This window comes from Malaclemys terrapin, chromosome 1 (genome assembly GCF_027887155.1).
Source record: "Malaclemys terrapin pileata isolate rMalTer1 chromosome 1, rMalTer1.hap1, whole genome shotgun sequence".
In the NCBI taxonomy this organism is placed as follows: domain Eukaryota; kingdom Metazoa; phylum Chordata; order Testudines; family Emydidae; genus Malaclemys; species Malaclemys terrapin.
The window spans coordinates 217,497,571-217,519,033 of record NC_071505.1 but is presented as its reverse complement, the minus strand read 5'-3'; the positions used below and the strand labels follow the sequence as shown (position 1 = coordinate 217,519,033).

At 42.2% G+C, this 21,463-nt stretch overlaps 1 protein-coding gene across 4 annotated transcripts in view; it reads right to left on the bottom strand.

Annotated features, from left to right (window-relative positions):
* Positions 1-2,010: 2,010 nt before the first annotated feature.
* Positions 2,011-21,463, bottom strand: part of ASB11 (ankyrin repeat and SOCS box containing 11) — a 31,650-nt gene continuing 12,197 nt past the window's right edge. For 2 of the 4 annotated variants that reach the window (XM_054007318.1, XM_054007303.1), the window contains exons 4-8: positions 20,265-20,415; positions 19,883-20,017; positions 18,808-18,999; positions 8,491-8,565; positions 2,011-6,271 (exon numbers count right to left, since the gene is read on the bottom strand). In XM_054007318.1, coding sequence (XP_053863293.1) covers positions 6,147-6,271; positions 8,491-8,565; positions 18,808-18,999; positions 19,883-20,017; positions 20,265-20,415 — 678 coding nt within the window. In that variant the 3' untranslated portion in view covers positions 2,011-6,146. The remainder of the gene's footprint in view (positions 6,272-8,490; positions 8,566-18,807; positions 19,000-19,882; positions 20,018-20,264; positions 20,416-21,463) is intronic. The other 2 variants (XM_054007293.1, XM_054007312.1) reach the window with 1 other exon arrangement.

The following is a 21,463-nucleotide window of genomic DNA, read 5'->3' as shown; positions in this document are numbered from 1 at the left end:
CCAATTCAGAGAGTTCCTCCTACACAAGCATCCAGGTCTTGAGCAGTCCAGGCAACCAACACATGTTACAACAAAGCTTAAACTTGTTCTTCATAATAATTTTAAAAACAATACTAGCTGTCTATTTAATTTTAAAAACAGCAAAAAATGTCCACCTCCCTTTCCATTTCTTATAAGGAGTCTTGAAGCTTAAATCTCCTCAGTGTAATAGATGTGCTTGCTTTGATCTGCTTAGTTCTTGGAAGTCCAGGGGCTCCGGGCTGCTGGTCCCGTGCTGCCCGAGGTCCCTAGGGACAGCTCTGTCCACCATTAGGGAATTTTTCCCTGAGAACCCCCTGTAACATTTTACAAACCCCAGTTTGGGAACCACTGGTCTATAGGAATTTCACTGATAAATATTTCATCAGTGAAAATTTCCATGTACACCAAACCTTACCGAGTGTTAGCACACGGACATGTTATTCATACTGGTTTGCTGAATTGTATATTCAGTAGGTTCAACTCACTCATTAAACAAAATGGTAGCAAAAATTCTCTCTGCCTCCCTGAATTTTATTATAATTATTGAATCTCTAACTGACATTTCCTTCCCCTCCCCAAGTCATTCTGGATGTCATTCATTCAAGAAATTTTTCAATTGCTAAATTATAATGTTAATATAATTTCCTTCCCTCCCACCACCATGAGTTCCATGAGTTTCTACAAGGGTTGAGAAGCTTAAGGATAAAGGTATTTTCCAGAAATAAAAATAAAACCAGACAAACAGTTCTTTGCGGAATAAATTCTATTAGATATTACACATCTACTGCAGAACATTTAAAAAAGATCATGAGGAGCAACGGGTTTGTGCAAAGAAAAAAAACCCTATTTCCAGAAGAAAAAACCCCACAAAGACATCATAAACTGTTAGCCAGATAGATGGTTCAGTTGTCTTTTCAGACGGTCACCTAAAAGTTTGCTTATAAATTAATTTTATTATGAGGCTTTGCAATCTTGGCATCCTGCCACATTGTGAAGCAGCATCACACCATAGATATTGGGAGTCTTTCAACAGCCCTGTCAGATATAGGACTGCCCATTGAAAAATGGGATAACACAGCTTCTGTGGTGGATGGACCAGATTCATCCACTGTGGTGCACATAGGTGTAAATTATTCCTCCCTGTGCCAGCTGATCCCTCAGTGCCCCAACAAGATTTTCCCAATGGAGGCCCGAAGTGGCACTGCCACCTGCCCTCCCTTAGGATTTGTACTGGGGGGAGGGACAGCAATAATTGTGGCAGGGGCTCCATTTCCAGTGGCCACTCTGAAGATGATGCACTGAGTCAGCATATGCCCTAGATGTCTAGGCCATGCTTTCTTCTGGGTTATCACCATTCATTTTCTGGAGTATGCTAGCAATTTACACAGAGGAAGGATCTGGAGAAGGAGGAGCACCACCCCCTTCCACACCCTTCCACGGTAGACTTTTTTGCAGCCAGGCCCTGTACTTTGTTTTTTCACAGTGGAAGCCAGTATAAATCCCAGTTGAATCCAGTCCTATAAGAACATACAGAGAGAAAGAACCACATAATGGTGAACAGTTGAATAATAAACAGATATCAACTTAATTTTACATGAACAGGAAGACTAGTCAACCTGAGAAGGGAATGCTGATCACAGTGTATGAAGCCAATGTGCAATATATACTGCCATATTTACACGTGGAATGTCTTCCAAGGAAATACCTGACAGCCTCTCAGTTATACCCACACATTTTAGGAATATACCAGTTTTTCCCTTTTAAACAAAGATTCATACACGGGAGTTTTATTTCCTGATCCAGAAAAAGATCATGTTTGCCACTGACAAGCAGGGCCGCCCAGAGGATTCAGGGGCCTGGGGCAAAGCAATTTCGGGGGCCCCTTTCATAAAAAAAGTTGCAATACTATAGTAACATGTATTTGGAAATGTAAAAAATAACCAGTGAAATACATTCAAAAATTAATTTTTAATAATTTGAAAATACATGAAATACATTATTTAAAAACATTAAATGCTTAATGGTAGGTATACATTTGCAATTACATAATGGGCTCTCGCTGGGTGATGGTGATGGTTGGTGCCAATGGGCTGTCGCTGCCTGGGGGTGGTGCTGCTATTGCCCAAGGATGGGTGGGGAGCTGGGCTCTGGGTCGGGGGCTGCCCGGCTCAGAGGGGCTGGGCTCGGAGCTAGGGGTCAGGGCTGTGGGAGGATGGGGACGGGGGGTGCCCAGCTCAGAGGGGCTGGGCTCGGAACTAGGGCAGTGGGGGGGATGGGGTCGGGGGATGCCCAGCTCAGAGGGGCTGGGCTTGGAGCTGGGGGTCAGGGCTTTAGGGGGGATGGGGTCTGGGGGTGCCCAGCTCAGAGGGGCTGGGCTCAGAGCTAGGGGTCAGAGCTGTGGGCGGATGGGGTCGGGGGTGCTCGGCTCAGAGGGGCTGGGCTCGGAGCTAGGGGTCAGGGCTGTGGGGGGGATAGGGTCAGGGGGGTATCCAGCTCAGAGGGGCTTACCATGCTGTTTAGCCCCGCTTCCCCCCTCTCCAGGAGCCTCAGCACACCGCATCCAGGAGTGGCCCTGGACAGCGCTGCAGCGGCGTGGCTCCAGCGGGACCTGAGCTCCCACTGCTCAGCTGGAGGTCGCAGCCCCGCCCCCTTACCACGCTCTGAGTGGGAGGAGCTCAGGTCCCATCCGAGCCACACCGCTGCAGCGCTGTCCAGGGCCACTCCTGGACGCGGTGCGCTGAGGCGCCAGGGGATGGGGGGAGGCGGAGGTGGGGGTGAGCCTCTGACAGTGTCGTGGGGGCCCCTGTGGGGCCCCGAGCAAATTGCCCCACTTGCCCCCCCCCCCGGGCAGCCCGGCTGACAAGCCACTCAGAAAGCAGGAATTTGTATATGTGAATTTAGTAGCTCAGAGGTAAGCAAGTTTTCCCTGTACTCACTCCTAGACAACTGGGGCATGCTTATTCGCATAGGAGATCTGATTTGTTAACATAGTACCAGATGTCAATATTGTTCATCTCTGAGAAAACAAATAAACAATATAAACTGGCTAATTTACCACATAACTATTTTTAATAGGTGGGGACAAGATAGGGGAGATAATATCTTTTATTGGACCAACTTCAACTGAAGACAAGCTCAGTGTATAAACTCAACAGCTTGTCTCTCCCACCAACAGATGTTGGTCTAATAAGATATGACCTCACCCACTTTGTCCCCCCCAAAAAATTATCAGATCATTATAGGGAAAACGAAGAACTTCCACAATCCCACTTCACGCTACAAAGGATAAGGCAAATACTAACTGCCAGTGATTAGAAAGAAACTTTCAAGATTACATAATTGTCCATTGTAGGATTTGTTGCACCTTTCCCTGAAGCAGCCGGTACTGGCCGCTGTTGGAAAAAAGGATATCAGACCACTAGACGTTACAGCACAGATGTACATAGATGTTACATGTTCCCGTGAAAAAGACGGTTCATCCAAACAGCTGATTTGGGTAGATAATATAAGGGATATTGGAGAGTGAGAAAATGAAAGAGCACCTCCTGCCATGTCATAAGCAATACTTCTGTAAATTGTCACAAAGCAAAATACAGTCAACAACAAACACTTGTGGCATTTTTAGGCGAGGAAATGGGATTAGAGCAAAAAACTTTGGACAACATATCAAGTGAACTTCTAATACGATTTCAAGACACCATAACTTTAAATCTTGTTTTCTGATTTTTTTTAATCAAACTTCTAAAAAACCTCTACCCAGAAATAAAGATGCACCATGTGAAATTTCAGGAAGAATACTGTTTTGGAGGAAAGTTGAGATAAGGGTTGAAAACTGATCTGATGATGGGAAGCTAGGTTCAACTATAACTATGGAGCAGCTTCTGCCACTTCAGAATACATACCTTCCAGAGTTGCTTCATGGGGTTTCCATTCCTTTAAGGAATATAAATTCTTTTAAATTTAAAATCCCATGTAAATTACATATTATATTAATTGTTGCGTGTATAAGGAAAACAATTGTATATTATACACTCTGGAGCAGATCCTCCGCTCAGGTAGATTGTCTTAGCTCACCTGATTTCAATGGAGTTATGACAATTTATATCAGCTGAGTGTCTGCCTCTCTGTTTAGATCCCAGATGTCACCTAGAAACTATGGCTGATGCTCTAAAATATGGCAGATTAGATAAAGATAAGGATAATGACATTGAGTGACAGAAAATGAACACAATCTTTTCAGGTTTTGATAGGTTCCTGTGAGATTTTGAGGATACAAAGTTCCAAATGCTAATCCAACTCTGGCATATGTCCTGTACCATATGAGGAAATACTTATATTCAGTGAAAACTTCGCTGCCCCTTTAGAATGGTTCTTGCTGTTAATGGCAATGGAAAAAACATCCAACCTATGCAAACACAGGCTATTTTCAGAGGCAGGAAAATGCATTTAACTTCAGCTGTGACATCACAGGTCTGTTCTGCTTGATCTCGGGGGGAAATAGTGATACCTAGCACTTTTCATCTTCCATATGCTGAACTGTCATAACAATGTGAGGGAGAACAATGACTCCCATTTTACAGATAGCAAAACTGTAGCTGAGAGGTTAAGTGACTAGCCCAAAGCCACAGACGTTGTTGCTGTCAGAGCAAGGGTTAGAGCTCAGAAGTTCCTGGTTTTCGGTCCTACATTCACACTAGACCAGGTGTCAGCAACCTTTCAGAAGTGGTGTGCCGAGTCTTCATTTATTCACTCTAACTTAAGGTTTTGTGTGCCAGTAATACATTTTAACATTTTTAGAAGGTTTCTTTCAATAAGTCTATAATATATAACTAAACTATTGTTGTATGTAAAGTAAATAAGGTTTTTAAAATGTTTAAGAAGCTTTATTTAAAATTAAATTAAAATGCAGAGCCCCCCGGATTGGTGGCCAGGACCTGGGCAGTGTGAGTGCCACTGAAAATCAGCTCGCGTGCCGCCTTTGGCATGCGTGCCATAGGTTGCCTACCCCTGCACTAGACCATGCCTATTTCTCATGTTATTTCTTTTTATCTTCCTTTGTGGCTTATATTGAAAACTGTTCATTCACAGGTTGAAAATGTATTTGTTCCTCAAACCCTTAAGAGGTTGGGATAACAAAATGAAGCTGGAATCCCTTTTCAGCTTTGTTGAATCTAAATGAGCCATCACTACCCCCCTGCTTGTGGCAAAACTGTATCGAAAGTCTGGGATTGAAGAAACATTCCTTCTATTAACCAACCAACCTCAGGAAAAAACAAAACAAACCTTGAAGTGTACTATCATACTATTAATCTCAGGATCTCCACTTGCTATATTCTGATAGCTCTGGCTCTTTATGGCCTTCTGTTCACTCTATGAGAGTCCATAGGCTTTTCAACTAATAATGGGAAGGCTAAAGCCATAATAAAGTTCCAGTGTCCTTTCACAAAGCCAAATAAAGTGGGAATGAGAGAAGGTAGGAACCTACCACCCCCCAGATGTTTCCACACAGACTGTCAATGAGGGGCTCCATTCCCCTTTGATATTTTCATTTGAGGATTTATTTCATGAAATCTCAAAAGTTCAGGATTCATGCAGACTTTTTACTGCACTTGAAAGGAAAGAGAGGAGAAAATGAATTATTTCTTTTGGCTTAATTTAAACTTCTCTAGCATCAGACTTCTATGCAGTAGTTGACTTCATTAAATCATACTTAAGGTGGCTTGTATACCGCACATACATATACCTGCACAATCAGCTGTTTGTGCATACACCCCCCCCCACACACACACACACCTGTACAATCAGCTGTTTGGGTGTATACCTACACACAGCTGTACAATCTGCTGTTTGCATATTTCAGCCTCTTATCTAACATCAGTGGATTTAACGCTAAAGTGTGAGAATATCATTTCCTGGTAACATGCACTGTGCTACAAAGCAGTTTCCAGTGGTTACAACATATAGGAGTATTGTGTCAGGGAGTATTGTTATGTCAGCAGCTAAGTAGTTTGGTACCTATAGTAAGCAGTAAATGATGTCTTTGTTTTTCACTTTGGTTTAATATCTTTGTGGTAAACAGCCATTTTGTTCCTCTCTTGGCAATCATCTTATAGACAGTCATAGAGCTATCGATATAAGAGAAATTTCTCAAGTGGCTCAGGAAGATTCAGCTTGTGGACTACATAAAGACATGAGCGACCCAGACACTTCCTGATACACAGCCGACACAGCTGGGCAAGGCTGGCAGGACCTGGAAAAGAAGGAAAAACCCGTAAACCCCAAAGCCGTAAACATGAAGGCCAATGGGGGCTGCGGGAAGCGGCAACCAGCACATCCCTCGGCCTGTGCTGCTTCCCACAGCCCCCATTGACCTGGAACGGTGAACCATGGCCAGTGGGAGCTGTGATTGGCCAAACCTGCAGACGCTGCAGGTAAACAAACCGTCCCAGCCCACCAGCAGATTTCCCTGATGGGCCGCGTGCTAAAGGTTGCCAATCCCTGTGCTATGCCAATATATACCAGCTGAGGATCTGACCCAAGGCTGGAATGCAATGCTCCTTATAAACTCTTTTGAAGTTGCTCATAACTTTCTTAAACAAATTCCCCATGGGAGGAAGTTTTCTAAGCTGTGTGATCATCCGAGGACTTCAATTTGAGTGACATATGCTGAAGGTCTCATGCTGCCAGTACTAAAACATCCTTGGGATTTATAAATAGTATATATGACAATTTCCTAACTCAAAAAGTGTTGTATCCAACATAGGGAAATTCTATTTTAGACCTCATTTTGACAGATACAGAAGAACTGATCACAGAACTAAAAGTTACTGGTAACTTAGTTACAGGTGACCATGACTTGATCACATTTATAATTTGCAAACAATAAAGTCCACACCAGTGATATTTATAATTGGTGTTTTGAAAAGGCCAATTTCACAAAGCTGAAAACAATTAGAAGCCAAATCAACTGGGAGGAATAATTCAATCAAAAAAATGTGAATCATAATTGGGAATTGTTTAAGAATACTTTACTAGCTGCTCAAAAAGCCACAACTGAGGAAGAAGGCCATATCAGTTAAAAAACTGTCCTAGTTTAGTGGGGAAGAAAAGGCAGCTAAAAATAAAATAAATAATAATAATAATAATATATAACAAATGGAAGAAAAGGGAAGCTGATAGTAATTACTATAGATCAAAAGTTGGGAATTGTAGAAAATGCATAAGGGAAGCAAAGGGACACAAGGAGAAATCTATGACCACCAGAGTTAAGGACAATACGAAGGCATTTTTTAAGTACTGGTATATTAGAAACAAAAAGAATCCTAACAATGGTAATGGTCCATTACTAGATGGTAGAATTATCACAATAAGAATGCAGAAAAGGCATAAATGCTCGATAAATATCTGTTCTGTATTTGGGAAAACAACAGAAAATATAGCCATAGCATGTGATATCATTCTTTCCATTCCACTAGTATCTCAGGAGGATGTTAAACAGCAGCTAATAAACTTGGACATTTTTAAATCAAAAGGTCCAGATAACTTGCATCCAAGATTTTTTAAAAAGCTGGCTAAGGAGCTTGCTGTACAATTAATACTGATTTTCAGTAAATCTTGGAACACCATGGAGTTCCAGACGACTGGAAGAAAGCTAATGTTGTGCCAATATTTAAAAACAGTAAACTGGATGACCCAGGTAGTTATAGGCCTGTCAGTCTGACATTACTCTTGGGCAAGATAATAGAGCAGCTGATATGACACCTGATTAATAAAGAATTAAAGGAGGGTAATATAGTTAATGCCAATCAACATGGGATTATGGAAAATATATCCTGTCAACTAACTTGATATCTTTTTTATGAGATTACAAGTAATAGTGTTAATGTAATAGATTTCTGTAAGGCATTTGACTTAGTATCACATGGAATTTTGATTAAAAAACTAGAAAGATACAAAGTTAACATGGCACACGTTACATGGATTAAAAAGCTGGCTAATGGAGAGGACTCAAAATGTAATTGTAAAATGGAAAATCATCATTGAACGGGTGTATTTCTAGTGGAGTCCCATAGGGATCGGTTCTTGGCCATATGCAATTAACATTTTTATTCATGACTGGGAAAAAAACATAAAATCATCTCTGATAAAGTTTTCAGATGACACAAGAACTGGAGGAGTGGTTAATAATGAAGAGGATAAGTCACTGATACAGAGCAATCTGGATTTCTTGGTAGGCTGGGCACAAGCAACAATGTGTGTTTTAATAGATATACATCTATGAAGAAAGCATGTAGCCATACTTTACATGCTGGGAGACTCTATCCTGGGAAGCAGTGACTGAAAAAAATTTGAGAACTGTGGTGGATAATCAGCTGAACAAGAGTTCCCAATCAGACGCTGTGGCCAAAAGGGCTAATGTCATCTTTGGATGCAGAGGAATCTCACATAGGAGAAGAGAGGTTATTTTACCTCTGTATTTGGCACTGGTGTGACCGCTGCTGGAATCCTGTGTCCAGTTCTGGGGTCCACAATTCAAGAAAGATGCTGATAAATTGGAGAAGGTGAAGAGAAAAGCCACAAGAATGATTAAAGGATTAGAAAACATGCTTTATAGCAGGGGCGGGCAAACTTTTTGGCCTGAGGGCCGCATCGGGTTTCGTAAATTGTTTGGACGGCCGGTTAGGGGAGGGGGTCGTGGCCCAGCCCCCACCTCCTATCTGCCCCCCCCCCCCCCCCCGGACTCCTGCCCCATCCACACACTGCCGCTCCCTGTCCCCTGACTGCCCCCGGACCGCCCCTGGACCCCCGCCGCCCCATCCAACCCCCCCTCCTTCCTGACTGCCCCCCCCGGGACTCCTGCCCCCATTCAACCCCCTGTTCCTCCCCGACTGCCCCGACCCCTATCCACACCCCCGCCCCCTGACCACCACCCTGAACTCCCCTGCTCTCTATCCAACCCCCCTCCCCTGCTCCCTTACCATGCTGCCTGGAGCATCGGTAGCTGGCAGCGCTACAGCCGCCCCACCCAACTGGAGCCAGGCCACACCGCCACCGCCACCATGCAGCACAGAGCACCGGGTCAGGCTGGGCTCTGTAGCTGCGCTGCCCCAGGAGCTCACAGCCCCGCCGCCCAGATCATTGTGCTGGTGGCGGAGCGAGTGAGCTGAGGCTGCGGGGGAGGGGGGACAGCAAGGGAGGGGCCAGGGGCGAGCCTCCCGGGCCAGGAGCTCGGGGGCCAGGCAGGACGGTCCCACGGGCTGGATGTGGCCCACGGGCTGTAGTTTGTCCACCTCTGCTTTATAGTGATAGAGTCAAGGAGTTCAATCTAGTAAGCCTAATGAAGGGAAGGTTAAGGGGTGATTTCATCACAGTCTATAAGTACCTACATGGGGAACAAATATTTAATAACAGGTTCTTCAATTTAGCAGAGAAAGGTAAAACACAATTCAGTGGATGGAAGTTGAAGCTAAACAAATACAGACTGGAAATAAGGCATGCATTTTTAACCGTGAGAGTAATTAACCCTTGGAACAACGTACAAAGGGTCATGGTGGTTTCTCCATCAATGGCAATTTTAAAATCAAGATTAGATGTTTTTCTAAAAGATTTGCTCTAGGAATTATTTTGGGGAAGTTCTATGGCCCACAGGAGATCAGACTAAATGGTCACAATGGTCCCTGCTGGTCTAGGAATCTACTAAATGTTTGTGCAAACTCCCTTCAGATATTATTGAGCTATGGTCATAACAAAACAAACAACTTGCATTATCACATTAGAAATGTTGTCCCTGGGTAATTCAATAATGCTTGAATGGATTTTGTTCAAACTTGATTTGTTTTATGGAAACTGGTTTAGCAATTCTGAAGCTATGAGTGCTAAAAGCATTTTCAAGTGTGCACAATAAAGCTTTTTCTGATTTTTTGTTTGAGCTAAATCTTAGAACCATGAAGGTGTGCATGAGTATTAGATTTTTAGCTAATATGGTCATGTGCCTTGTTTAGCTAATAGCAGAATGCACAGCAGTCTGGTGAGAATAAATATATTAAGGAGTGCTTGGTGCTCAGATGCCATGGTAATGTGGGCTGTACTTAGTCAGGTGTTTGCATGTACAGCATATGTACACAATTGCATGTTCAAATATATATTTGTGTGCCCGAACACCCATATGCACACAATACCTGTTTTTGTGGGTATGCAAATGTAACCCTCTAATGAGTTTCAGAGTAGCAGCCGTGTTAGTCTGTATCCGCAAAAAGAACAGGAGTACTTGTGGCTCCTTTGAGACTAACAAATTTATTAGAGCATAAGCTTTCGTGGACTACAGCCCACTTCTTCGGATGCATATCTGAAGAAGTGGGCTGTAGTCCACGAAAGCTTATGCTCTAATAAATTTGTTAGTCTCGAAGGTGCCACAAGTACTCCTGTTCCTCTAATGAGTGTGTGTTACAGGTCCCGCTCTCTGCCTGATCCCAGAGTATCTGAGTGTTACAACCCCAGCTAGACAGTATTGGCTCTTTAGGTCAAAGTGTAGTAGCTTACGCTGTTAGCTCTGGAGATCACTGGAGTGTTAACCAAGATGGTGGCTATCACATAAATGTTTTGCAAGCACAACTTAGACACCTATGTTTAATAATATGGCTCCAAATCTTCCAAAGGTGCTTCATGGAATGAAACTATTACAAAGGAAAATTTGTGGTCCTAAACAAGCTGATAGTGTCCCATTAAAAAAATTAACAGCGAGAAAAGCAGGGAAGAAATATGTAGGAAAAAACAGCTCATATAAATGGCACTTGAGTTGAAGAGGGAAGCAGCTCTGTAGGCAAACAAAGCAAGAAAGAAAATCTCTCACATTAAAAATTGTTGTTACATAATGGCAAGAAAGGAAAATATCTAAATATATGCAGCAGAAAGCATAGGAAGAAGAAAGAAGATTGCTCAAAAGATGTTTTTGTGGTGCCTCCATTTGAAAAGAGGATTATAGGCAAAACGTTTGGGCGGAGAAGTAAAGATGCAATGAAGTGTTTGAAAGCAAAAGAGATAGAACGTTTGGATTATTTCCAGGTCTGAAATTTATTCATCTTTCAAAAGTGGAGAGCCAAGACTAGATTAATTAAAATGTTCTATGGACCACCCAATTGTAAGGAAGAACAGGATGAATAGCTGATAGTGGAAATAAAAAGGATTTGTGGGGAAATTAATAGCAATGAGAGACCTTTTTACCCAGACATAAACTGTGATAGATTTAATGGAAAAGACAAATTGAGCAGTAGATTTATGAACATTGTACTTGTTCGTGCAGCCTATAAATCAAGCCATAAAGATAACTCTTGATTTAGCTCAGAGAAGCCCAGATATTATGACAAAAGATATAAATGTTGCAAACCATATATGTAAAAGTGCTGTGACCAGATTTATAATCAGGTTTAAACTGTGATGGTTTTGGATGACTAATATAAACTCTGGGTGGAAATAATGGAATGGGAGGGAAGGATATTAAGAGGGAAATTACATTTCATGAGTAGGTTAAAGTCACTTCTGTGCAGAGCGCCAGCACAAAGCCCATGCACTTAAGTGGTCAAAATTGTACTTCAGTGGGACTTAAGCAATGGATAGGCCTTTTGCTGGCCCTCTGAGTACGGTGAACTTCATTCAATCTAAGTAAAGTGGGTGTATTTGTTTATTGATGATAAATGCATTAAGGGCCAGAATCACTTGTGGAGTTACACTGGCATGCGCCAGACTAGACTCTTACAGGGGTCCCATTGTTGGAAACTCTGCCAAGGAAGAGACCAGAGCAGTGCAAAAGAGCCACAGCCTGAGTTTCACTGTGTTGGAAGAGGTTGGAAGGGGCCAGCAGGGTCCCAAGAGTAGACAGTGCTAGCTAAGCAAAATGCATAAAAAGCTCTCGTAAACACCACTTCCATTCCCTTGAGGTGAATCTCCCACGTGATGCAGTGGGCTTAGCTAGTGAAGGGAAGTGTATTTTACACTTCCCTGCATGAGCACTAGTGAGAGGAGAGAGAGAAACCAATGTGGATACAGAGAGGAATGCAAACATCAATCTAAGAGAATAGAAAGGCCTTTGAGTGGCTTATTACATGAGCTACTAGGGACAATGGGAAAATGTGCTGGATGGACCTATAGAGGCGTAAAAAATAAACAGGAGAGGTGAGTGAGGTAAAGACATGGCTTACAACACTGCATACAAATGACAAGAAAGGCAGAGCAGAGCATGAAGAGTGCACAAGAATTAAAGAAAACTGCTTTTCAATTGTATAAGGAACCCAAGGTTGTTAAATCCTCTAAAATACTTAATATAGTATCAGGAGTGATACCTGTTGGGTTAAGCAGATCTCTGAATTTTCAGATTAGCTTCTAAATGATGTGATCTTTACCCATTGAAATCAATAGAAATTAGGTTCCTCATTCATAGAAAAGTCACCTTGTTACAGGATGAAATGCTGTAGAGATACAGAAGCATGACAGTGTTCTAATCTTATTGATTCTTAAAGGACCCAATTCTCATTGACACTAAGGCCTGGTCTACACTAGGGGAAGGTTGGGGGGAGGTGCGAGCTAAGTTGGTCTAAGTTACGCAACTTCAGTTACGAAAATAGTGTTGCTGAAGTCGACGTACTTAGAGCTACTTACCGCAGTGTCTTCACTGTGGTAGTTCGACTGCTGCCACTCCCCTGTCGACTCCACCTATGTTTCTCGCTCCGGTGGAGTACCAGAGTCGACAGGAGATCGCTCGGCAGTCGATTTATCGTGTCTTCACTAGAGGCGATAAATCAACCCCTGCTAGATTGATCGCTCCGGAGGTAAGTATAGACATGCCCTAAGCCTTTTATACCAGTGGTTCTCAACCAGGCATATGTGTACCCCTGAGAGTACGCAGAGGTCTTCCAGGGGGTACATCAACTTATCTAGATATTTGCCTAGTTTTACAACAGGTTACACAAAAAGCTCTAGAGAAGTCAGTACAAACTGAAATTACATACAGACATTGACTTGTTTATACTGCTCTATATACTATATAAATAGTAACGTAACTTGTGCATATGAACTGTATTAGACATTCATTTTATGTAATTTACTGATGTGTGCAAGCATGTTAATGAGGTTGAAGTTGTCATGGTGTGTATGTGGTTGCGTTGTAAAAATTGATAGATTTTTAAAATGAGGAGCTGGAAGTAGCAGTAGTGGCAAAATTGTAAGAAATTGAAAATAACTGGAAAAAAAACCATCAGTTCTGCAAGGAATATATTGCTTTTGGATTCACATCTTCAATAGCTTCATGTTTCCTTTGAGGAGAAACTCTATCAAATAACAGTATGAAGCCAGCACATTTGCAACAACATGTGAAGACAAAACACGCTGTGCATGCGGGTAAGCCAGTAGAATGTTTTCAAAGAAAGCTCTGAGTTCCAGACTTGCCAGCTTAAAAATGAAAAAAGCTTCAACTATTTCTACAAGAGCACTCAGAGCTTCATATGCTGTCTCCCTTCTTGCAGCAAAATCAAAGAAGGGTACACAATTGCAGGAGATCTGATTCCGCCTGCCACTGTGGCACTTGTAGAAAACATACTTCATAAAAAAAAGCAGCTCATACGCTCAAGAAAGTACCCTTATCAAATGACACCGTGTACTGCAGAATTGAAGAAATGGCTGAGGATATTGTCTCTCAACTTGTAGAGAAATTTAAAAGGGCAAAAACTTTCGCCTTTCAGCTTGATGAGTCCATGGATATTAGTGGAGAAGCTCAACTGATTGTGTATGTTTGATACCCTGAAACCACTGATATCAACGAGCACATGCCGTTTTGCAGAAGTATAAAGGCAAACTCAACTGCAGAGGACAGTTTTAAACAAATTGACTTTTTTTTTCTGAACACAATTTGAGTTGGAATTTATGCAAATTCGTCTCCACTGATGGGGCCAGTGCAATGACCGGGAGATGAACAGACCTGTAGTTAGGATCAGGAAAGACAGTCTTTCCTTGGGTGCACTGTATCATACACAGAGAGGCACTTGCTTCAAAAAAGATGAGTTCTGAACTTCAAGAAGTTTTAAATGAGTCTGGCAACTTAATCAAGTCCAGGCCACTCAATGCTCACCTGTTTTGCATTCTTTGTGAAGAGATGGGGTCAGAACATCAGCAACTGTTGCTTCACACAGGTTCACTGGCTTTCAAGAGGGAAGTACTTGACAGATTGTTTGAATTACACACAGAAGTTCACACATTTCTTTCTGATTATTCATCCCTTCTTATCCCTGTGTTTGACAATACTGTGTGGTTAGTTCAACTTGCCTACCTCACAGATATATTTAGCAAGCTGAAAGATCTAACTTTGTCCATGTAAGGCCATGACACTAATGTTCTGAATCTCTATGATAAAGTGAATGCTTTTATTAAGAAAATTGAATTTTGGAAGTCCAAATGCGGAGACAAAGACTTCCCCTGTTTTCCACTGCTTCACATATATGTCACTGATATCTGCACAGGGGAAATCGAGCAGAGCAAACTTAAAGAAATAATAGATCATTTATCCCATGTGATGGGGCGCCTGCCCAACACTGGGATCTAAGGAGTTAATAGAGCGCTAAGGAGGCTGCGCAGGAGGCAGCCAATCAGAAAAGGGCTGAAGGGAGCAGCCAATCAGGGCCAAGCTGGCCCATATAAAAAGGGAGCTGCAGGGCAGAGGAAGGAAGTTCTCTGCTGGGAGCCCAGGGAGGAAGGACTGTGTCTCTGGAGGGCTGAGAGAACTGCCAGCACACTGGACAGAACAGTGCTGCTAGCAGGGACCAGAGGAGCGAGCGACACATCCTGGCTGGCTGCTGGGGTTTGCAGGCAGAGGTCGTGAGGCAAGGACAAAGAGGATGCTGGGGCCATGAGGAATTGACCAGACAATTCGTTGCAGTAGTTACTAAGAGAAGTGGCTGAACAGTGGACCGCAGGTCCCCCTGAAGGGGGAGGAGCACAGTGTGTGGCACAGCCTGAGGGCTGTGTCACTGAAGAGGATGCTGCAGTCCTTGGAGAGACATGGGTCCTATAACAGGAGTGATAGTGGTGAGGCACCACTCAAAGAAGGCACATTACCATGCAGAGCTAATTCCCCAGACAACCAGCAGGAGGCACCACAGTGGTGAGTGAATCCCATTACAGCCCACTTGACATCTGAATTCAAGTCATATTTCCCCAACACTCAACACAACTCAGCTCAACTTGACTGGGTAAGAAACCCATTCATTTTGCCAGATGATAGCAGCAGTAAACTCTCTGCCGGTCAGCAAGAAAATCTTCTTGAGCTGTCATCAGAGCATGGCCTGCAAATGAAATGTAATGTCTCCGCACTAACTCACTTCTGGTGTTTAGTACAGAAATTACACTGACCTTGGGAACCAAGCTTTGGATGATCTGTGACCTTTTGGGTCAAAATATCTTTGAAGTCTCATTTTCTGCTATGATTGTGTAGTGGGGTGGGAGAGGGCTGCAGTGGGGGAAAAGCTAGGCTGATTGGGGGAAGCAGCCACAGGTGGGGCCACGCCCCAATCAGACCACAGTTGTGAAGAAAAACTTAATTGTTGTTGTCACTTCACTGCCTCCCAGAATGTCAAGGCTCACAAGTGAAAAACAGTCGTAAGTACAATATTTATATTCCAATCAATTTATTTGATGATATGGTAAAAATGAGAAACTAAGCAGTTTTTCAGTAATAGTGTGCTGTGACACTTGTATTTTTATGTCTGAGTTTATAAGCAAGTAGTTTTTAAGTGAGGTGAAACTTGGGAGTACTCAAGACAAATCAGACTCCTGAAAGGAATACAGTAGTCTGGAAAGGTGGAGAACCTTTATATGCTTCATGAATGGTGTGGAATGGAATGGAATGCTAACTGTATCATACTGTTCAGCCACTAGGTGGTGGAATACCCTTAGATATATCAAGAACTAAAGCAAAATCTTGCTTGACAAAATCCATGTGGGACAGAAATGTTGGGGGTTTGGCTGTATTTGTCCCAGTCAACAGTCTTAAGTAAGGGACTTGTTCCTTTAGCTATTGATATAGCTATTCATGAATGCTTCTGTCCTCCTGTAAGTTTCAGGCATTTTGTATTCCAGTTATACTGATTCCTGTACCTTTTTCATTTTTCCTTTTGTCAGGCTCCCAGCTAGTGCCTGAGCCGCCCCTGCTTTAGACAAAGGAATGTGTATTTGATTTGCTGACCTGCTGGATCTTCCCGCAAAGACAAAGAAGGTCCATTTTTACATATTAGGTAAGCACAGCTATTAAGCTAACAAGTGGAGGAAGAAAAAGCATAGAGCTTCCTTCACCACCAGACTCCAGGTTGCCTTCCTCACTGCTTGAATAAACTTTACTTTGAGAGGGAACCTTCAGAAGAATCAATTTCAAATGTTTACTGGTCTATAAAGGCAGGGGAGCTGAACCTCAAGTGATAACCAATTGAATCAACTGTATATGATTTTACTGTACTATGAGAGCGAGGTCTTTTCTGAAAGCTAATACACACTGATAATTAATATCACTGTGAAATGTATGTATTAATACTACATGAGGAAATATGGATACTTAATGATATTATCTTTTGAAGTCTCTGGCAAAACAGTTTCCACCCTGGACAGGAGAAAAGGCAGCTATTACCTGTCTGCTATGTAAATTAAGCATGGTGGAATCAAAACAATGGAAGCTTCCTTTACATACAGGGGGATAGCAGGACCACAGGAAGGGAAAAACAGCGTGAGATCATCTTGTCTCTTGAAACAAGTTCACTGAACTTTGGAAGCTATAAGCAAGGACAGAAGCCATCTTTGGCATCCATCACTAGGCAGACATAAGGGAATAGAGCTCTTCCAAGCTGAGAAAGATGAATCCTTCACCAAAGGAGGGGCTAAAGTCTCTGGAAACTAAATATAGGTGAGAAACCTGCTTAGGCAAAGATTGTACCTTGCTAGAGTTAGCTTTAGACTTTTAAATGGGTGTTCTCACTTTTATTTTACTTGTAACCGTTTCTAACTGTATTCCTTTTACCTGGCATCACTTAACCTATGTCCTATTGTTAATAAATTTGTTTTATGTTCTTAGTTGCCTTACAGTAAGTGCTGTGTTTAAATGGGAGGGGGTATTCACCCCAGTTAAGTTAATAAGTTGATATGCTTTTGTCTCTTTAGAGGAACAAACGACCCCTATTATTTCTCTGAACTGTCCAGGAGAGGGGTGGACATTGCAGATTACACAGTTTTGGAAAAATTCAGGACTGGGATTATGTTGGGGTTACATTGCTGATTGTAACCAAGGCTGGTGGAAGCCAGTATGGGTCTACGGGGCTATATACAGGCTGCTGAGGCCACAGCTGCTGAACCACAGATGTCTAGCACGCAGACACTCAGGATGTAACCTGCATGATTGTTGCCAACTGTTAGTATCCCAGGCAGGGAGTTACAGTTCAGAGTTACAGGGGAAGAGATCACACAACCCCTCAATGGTCTGGATTACCCCCTGAAGCCCTCTCACAACTTTATCTCATATTCACTAGGTAGACAATGCAAATGTGTATAGAGATCCTTTACCAGACTGTTCTACAAGGGAAGAATGGGACTGATGCCAGATACAGAAATAAATATACCTTGGAGAAAAAAAAAATTCTGAACTCAGAACATATAATAAAGAAATCAGAACAACTGAATTTTGGTAAAATAAGGAACTTCAAGACAGATATTTTATAATCTCACTGGAAGCAGTGAAAATACATGAGGATTAGTCAAAAGCTATTAGTGGACCAACATTTAGGAAGGGATCTAATAAAGATTTTGAATTATACAGGTTGCTAGGTCTATCCTATTAAATTGATAGTGTCCAAATAGCTTTCCTCAGATGAAAACGTGCTGTAAAATTGTAAGGCTAAAGGAAAGAATAATTCAGCTCAGCATGTATTTCAAAGCTATTCATTATACAGAGCCTTAGCTGTGCATTTCACTTTACAAAACAAGTAGAGATGCAGTTTCTACCCTCCAGAGTTAGATGTACATATAAAGGTAAAAAACTGCATGGCAAGAATTCTACATGAGAGGAAGGTGCAAGATGAGATGGCTAAAATGTTGGCACGTCTCTAGTACAAAGTTTCTTCCAAATAGATTTTTAAATGGTACTAGAAATACTCTCAGAGAGGCTAAGGGTCATTGATCTAACAGAATGCTTCCTGAAGCTTCATGAAACAGCAGTAATATGAGAAGCTGAATAACCAACTGGGCTTAAGTTCCACTTTCTCACAAGTTATACACATTCATGGCCCTGTTTATGCAGGGAGCTGCACAATGAGACTCAGTAACATCCAAGCTGATGTATACATTTCATTTGGGATTTCTGATTTGTATGCAAAATAGTTGTTAGCTTGCTCTCTCAAATATGGTTGATAATAATAGTAATAAATAAAAATACTTGGCACTTATATATATACGGCACTTCTTATTCATAGCTTTCCAAGCACTTTACAAAGGCAGATAAGGACTATCCTTATTCAATAGATGGGAAACAGAGGCACATAAAAACAGAGCGACTTGCCTGCCATTGCATAGGCAGTCAGTGGCAAAGCTAGGAACAGAACTGAGATCTCTTGGTTCTCATTCCTGTGCCCTGTCTTGAAACATCCTGGAGACTCTCAGAGAACTAACAGAGGGAGCAGCTGTATGTGGAAAAGGAAGATGAACATGAAAAAATACTTATGAAAAGGAAATAAAAATTGTCCCGTTAAAAAAAGAAAGAGCCATTACCTTCCCGAAGCAAGAGGGCCTGTTCCACTTTGCTGTTGGGGGCTGCCAGATCAAGGGCACATTTGAATTCAGCATTTCTGCGTGTCAAGCTAGCGCCATAGTCCATTAACAAGTTGACTGCTTCTGCGCTGGATTTCCTAACTGCAGCATGGAGTGGAGTGTCTAATCGTTTACCCAAGTCAACACTGGCTCCTTAAAAGAACACACACAGAGATAAGAATAGACCAGGGTTAGCATTAGGAGGAAGCAGGGAAACACATCACTGGCTGAGTCTAAGATTTCTATCACACACTTTGGCTTCCATCATTAGCATCAATAAATGAAGAGCACCTGATGGCACACAGGACTTATCTTCTCTTGATTATAGCAGTGCTCAATATCCAGAAGTCACATGGCTACTATATTAGCCTCAAGAGTCGCAGTAAGATGAGGATGGAGAATCAACAGAAGTTGAGCCAATGCTGAACTTTTTGACTATCAAATGAGTGGGTGTTTAAAATCTAAAGTTGCTTCCATCTGATTAATTCAAATGGCCAGAAAAGCATGTTTGTAACATTTAATTAAAATAACTTTGGGGTCCAGGAGTAAAATGCTTATCCTGGGCTGACAGTAGCACCCAAATTGGGCCAGAGCCTTAGCTGGTGTCAATCAGCATAGCTGCTTTGGCTAAAACAAGCCAGACCACCTGAGGTGCTGCCCTGCTGTATGTGGGATCTTCATGATCACTAAAGGGATTATTCTTTTGAGTGGTTGGTTAGCTGATCTGCTCCCTCTGCACGTGGTGAGCAGTGGATGAGTGAATGCTTAGCATGCTTGGCTATTTATTTTATAATAATCAAAAGGAGTTGATGCGGGTCACAGGGCAAACAATATACCAAGACAGTTCTTTGTAGCTCCTCTCATCATCATCTTCGAATGACAGAATCCCCTTTTTTATCCCAATCTCAAAATTCTTGGTCCTCCAAGGAGTCAGGAGGAATTAAATGCTAATATCAGGAGCGGGGAGGGATTAAGGAGAAACAATAGGTGGTGGCTTCAAATATGTTCAGCTTCCCCTCCTCTGCCCCCAGAGCACCTAGTTCGAGAAGCTTCTTGACACAGTCTGTCCTCTGATACATGCAGGCCACATAAAGGGGTGTTCCGTGCTGCGAATCTTCTTGGTCAATGTCAACGTCATTGGCCACAAGAATTTCCATACACTCCCTGTGACCTGGATAACACAGAAGAGAGGTCATCTCACCTCATTTCCTCTCTGCAGGATGCCCGACAAACACATACTATATACATAACATTAGAATAGAATACACAGAACTCTATATAGAATAGTATGGATTAAACCAAACACACATTTATCCCTATGGCCCAGATACTTCAGATGAATTTCCCACAATTATTTAGGGAGGAAAAACAAAGCCAGATCTATTTATAGTTAGCTGTACTCAAAGCCTTAAAATTACCTCTCTTTACTGCTTCATGAATAGGTGAAGCAAGGTGATTCTCTAGCTGTGGCGTGGCTCCAAATTCAAGCAGCATGTTCACACAAGCTGCACTGCCACTACAGCAGGCATTAAAGACAGGAGTGATCCCATCAACAGTGACTGCATTGACCTGAACAGCAAGACAGACAGACAATAATCTGTTTTAAAAGGGACGCACTTCCATTGGAAACCACCCACATCTCAACACTAAATACAGCATAAGAAGAAGACACTGATTTTATTTAATGTCAGAGCCCATATTAGTCACCAAATTCAGAGTGACACACTCTAGGAGAGACCATTACCATCAAGTGCCACCCTGCTTCTCAGGGCGGCGGCAGCAACAGAACTCTGACACTGAAAATTGTACAAGCTCCTACGTAGAGCTGGCTGGAAAATAGGGATTTTTCCTATGGAAAATTTAGACTTTTCATTTAATCCCCCAAAATCGTTTTCAGACACCCAACCCCAACACAGTTGCAGTTTTCTGACCAAATCCAAATCTTGGAAGGAAAGCAAATACTTTGTGAACATTTTCATTTAGTCAAACAGACCTTCTAGCCCCCTGTCTGTTTCCTGCTCTCTCCAGTTTAGAAGTCACACAGATTAGTAGATTTCACTATCAGCACTGTTGCATGATTCCCAGTTTGTCAGAGAGATAAGTGCAGCTCTGCTGAATAAACTGCCTGGGAGGGACTTGTTGCATAATGTGGATCTAGTCACTAGTGTGCTGTATGATAGTACATGGGGGTCTTCACTACAGTTTGCTACAGAATGGGAATTGGAGATCCCAGCTGTCCTTATGGAATATGATGAACAGTTTTATTGCCCTCCCCTTATAATAGAGCAGCCAGATTCACAATGACCCCTGTTTCCAACTCAGTCTCCTTTCAAGCTCTATTTCTACAGTGGAATTAGGGCTGCCTACAAATTTTCTGTGGAAGGTTTTTTTTTTTTTTTTTTAACTAATGGAAAATTGGGGGGTTTTTTATTAAAAAAAAAATAACTTAATAGTCAGGTATGCAGCCCTCTAGGAAAAGCTGTGTCACATTCTATTGCCTTTCTGCGGTGTTGTGATCTTTTTTATTTCCTTCCCTACTGAGACATTAACTCTGGAACAACCTTCCCAATATTGTAAAAAGCAACAGAGGGTCCTGTGGCACCTTTAAGACTAACAG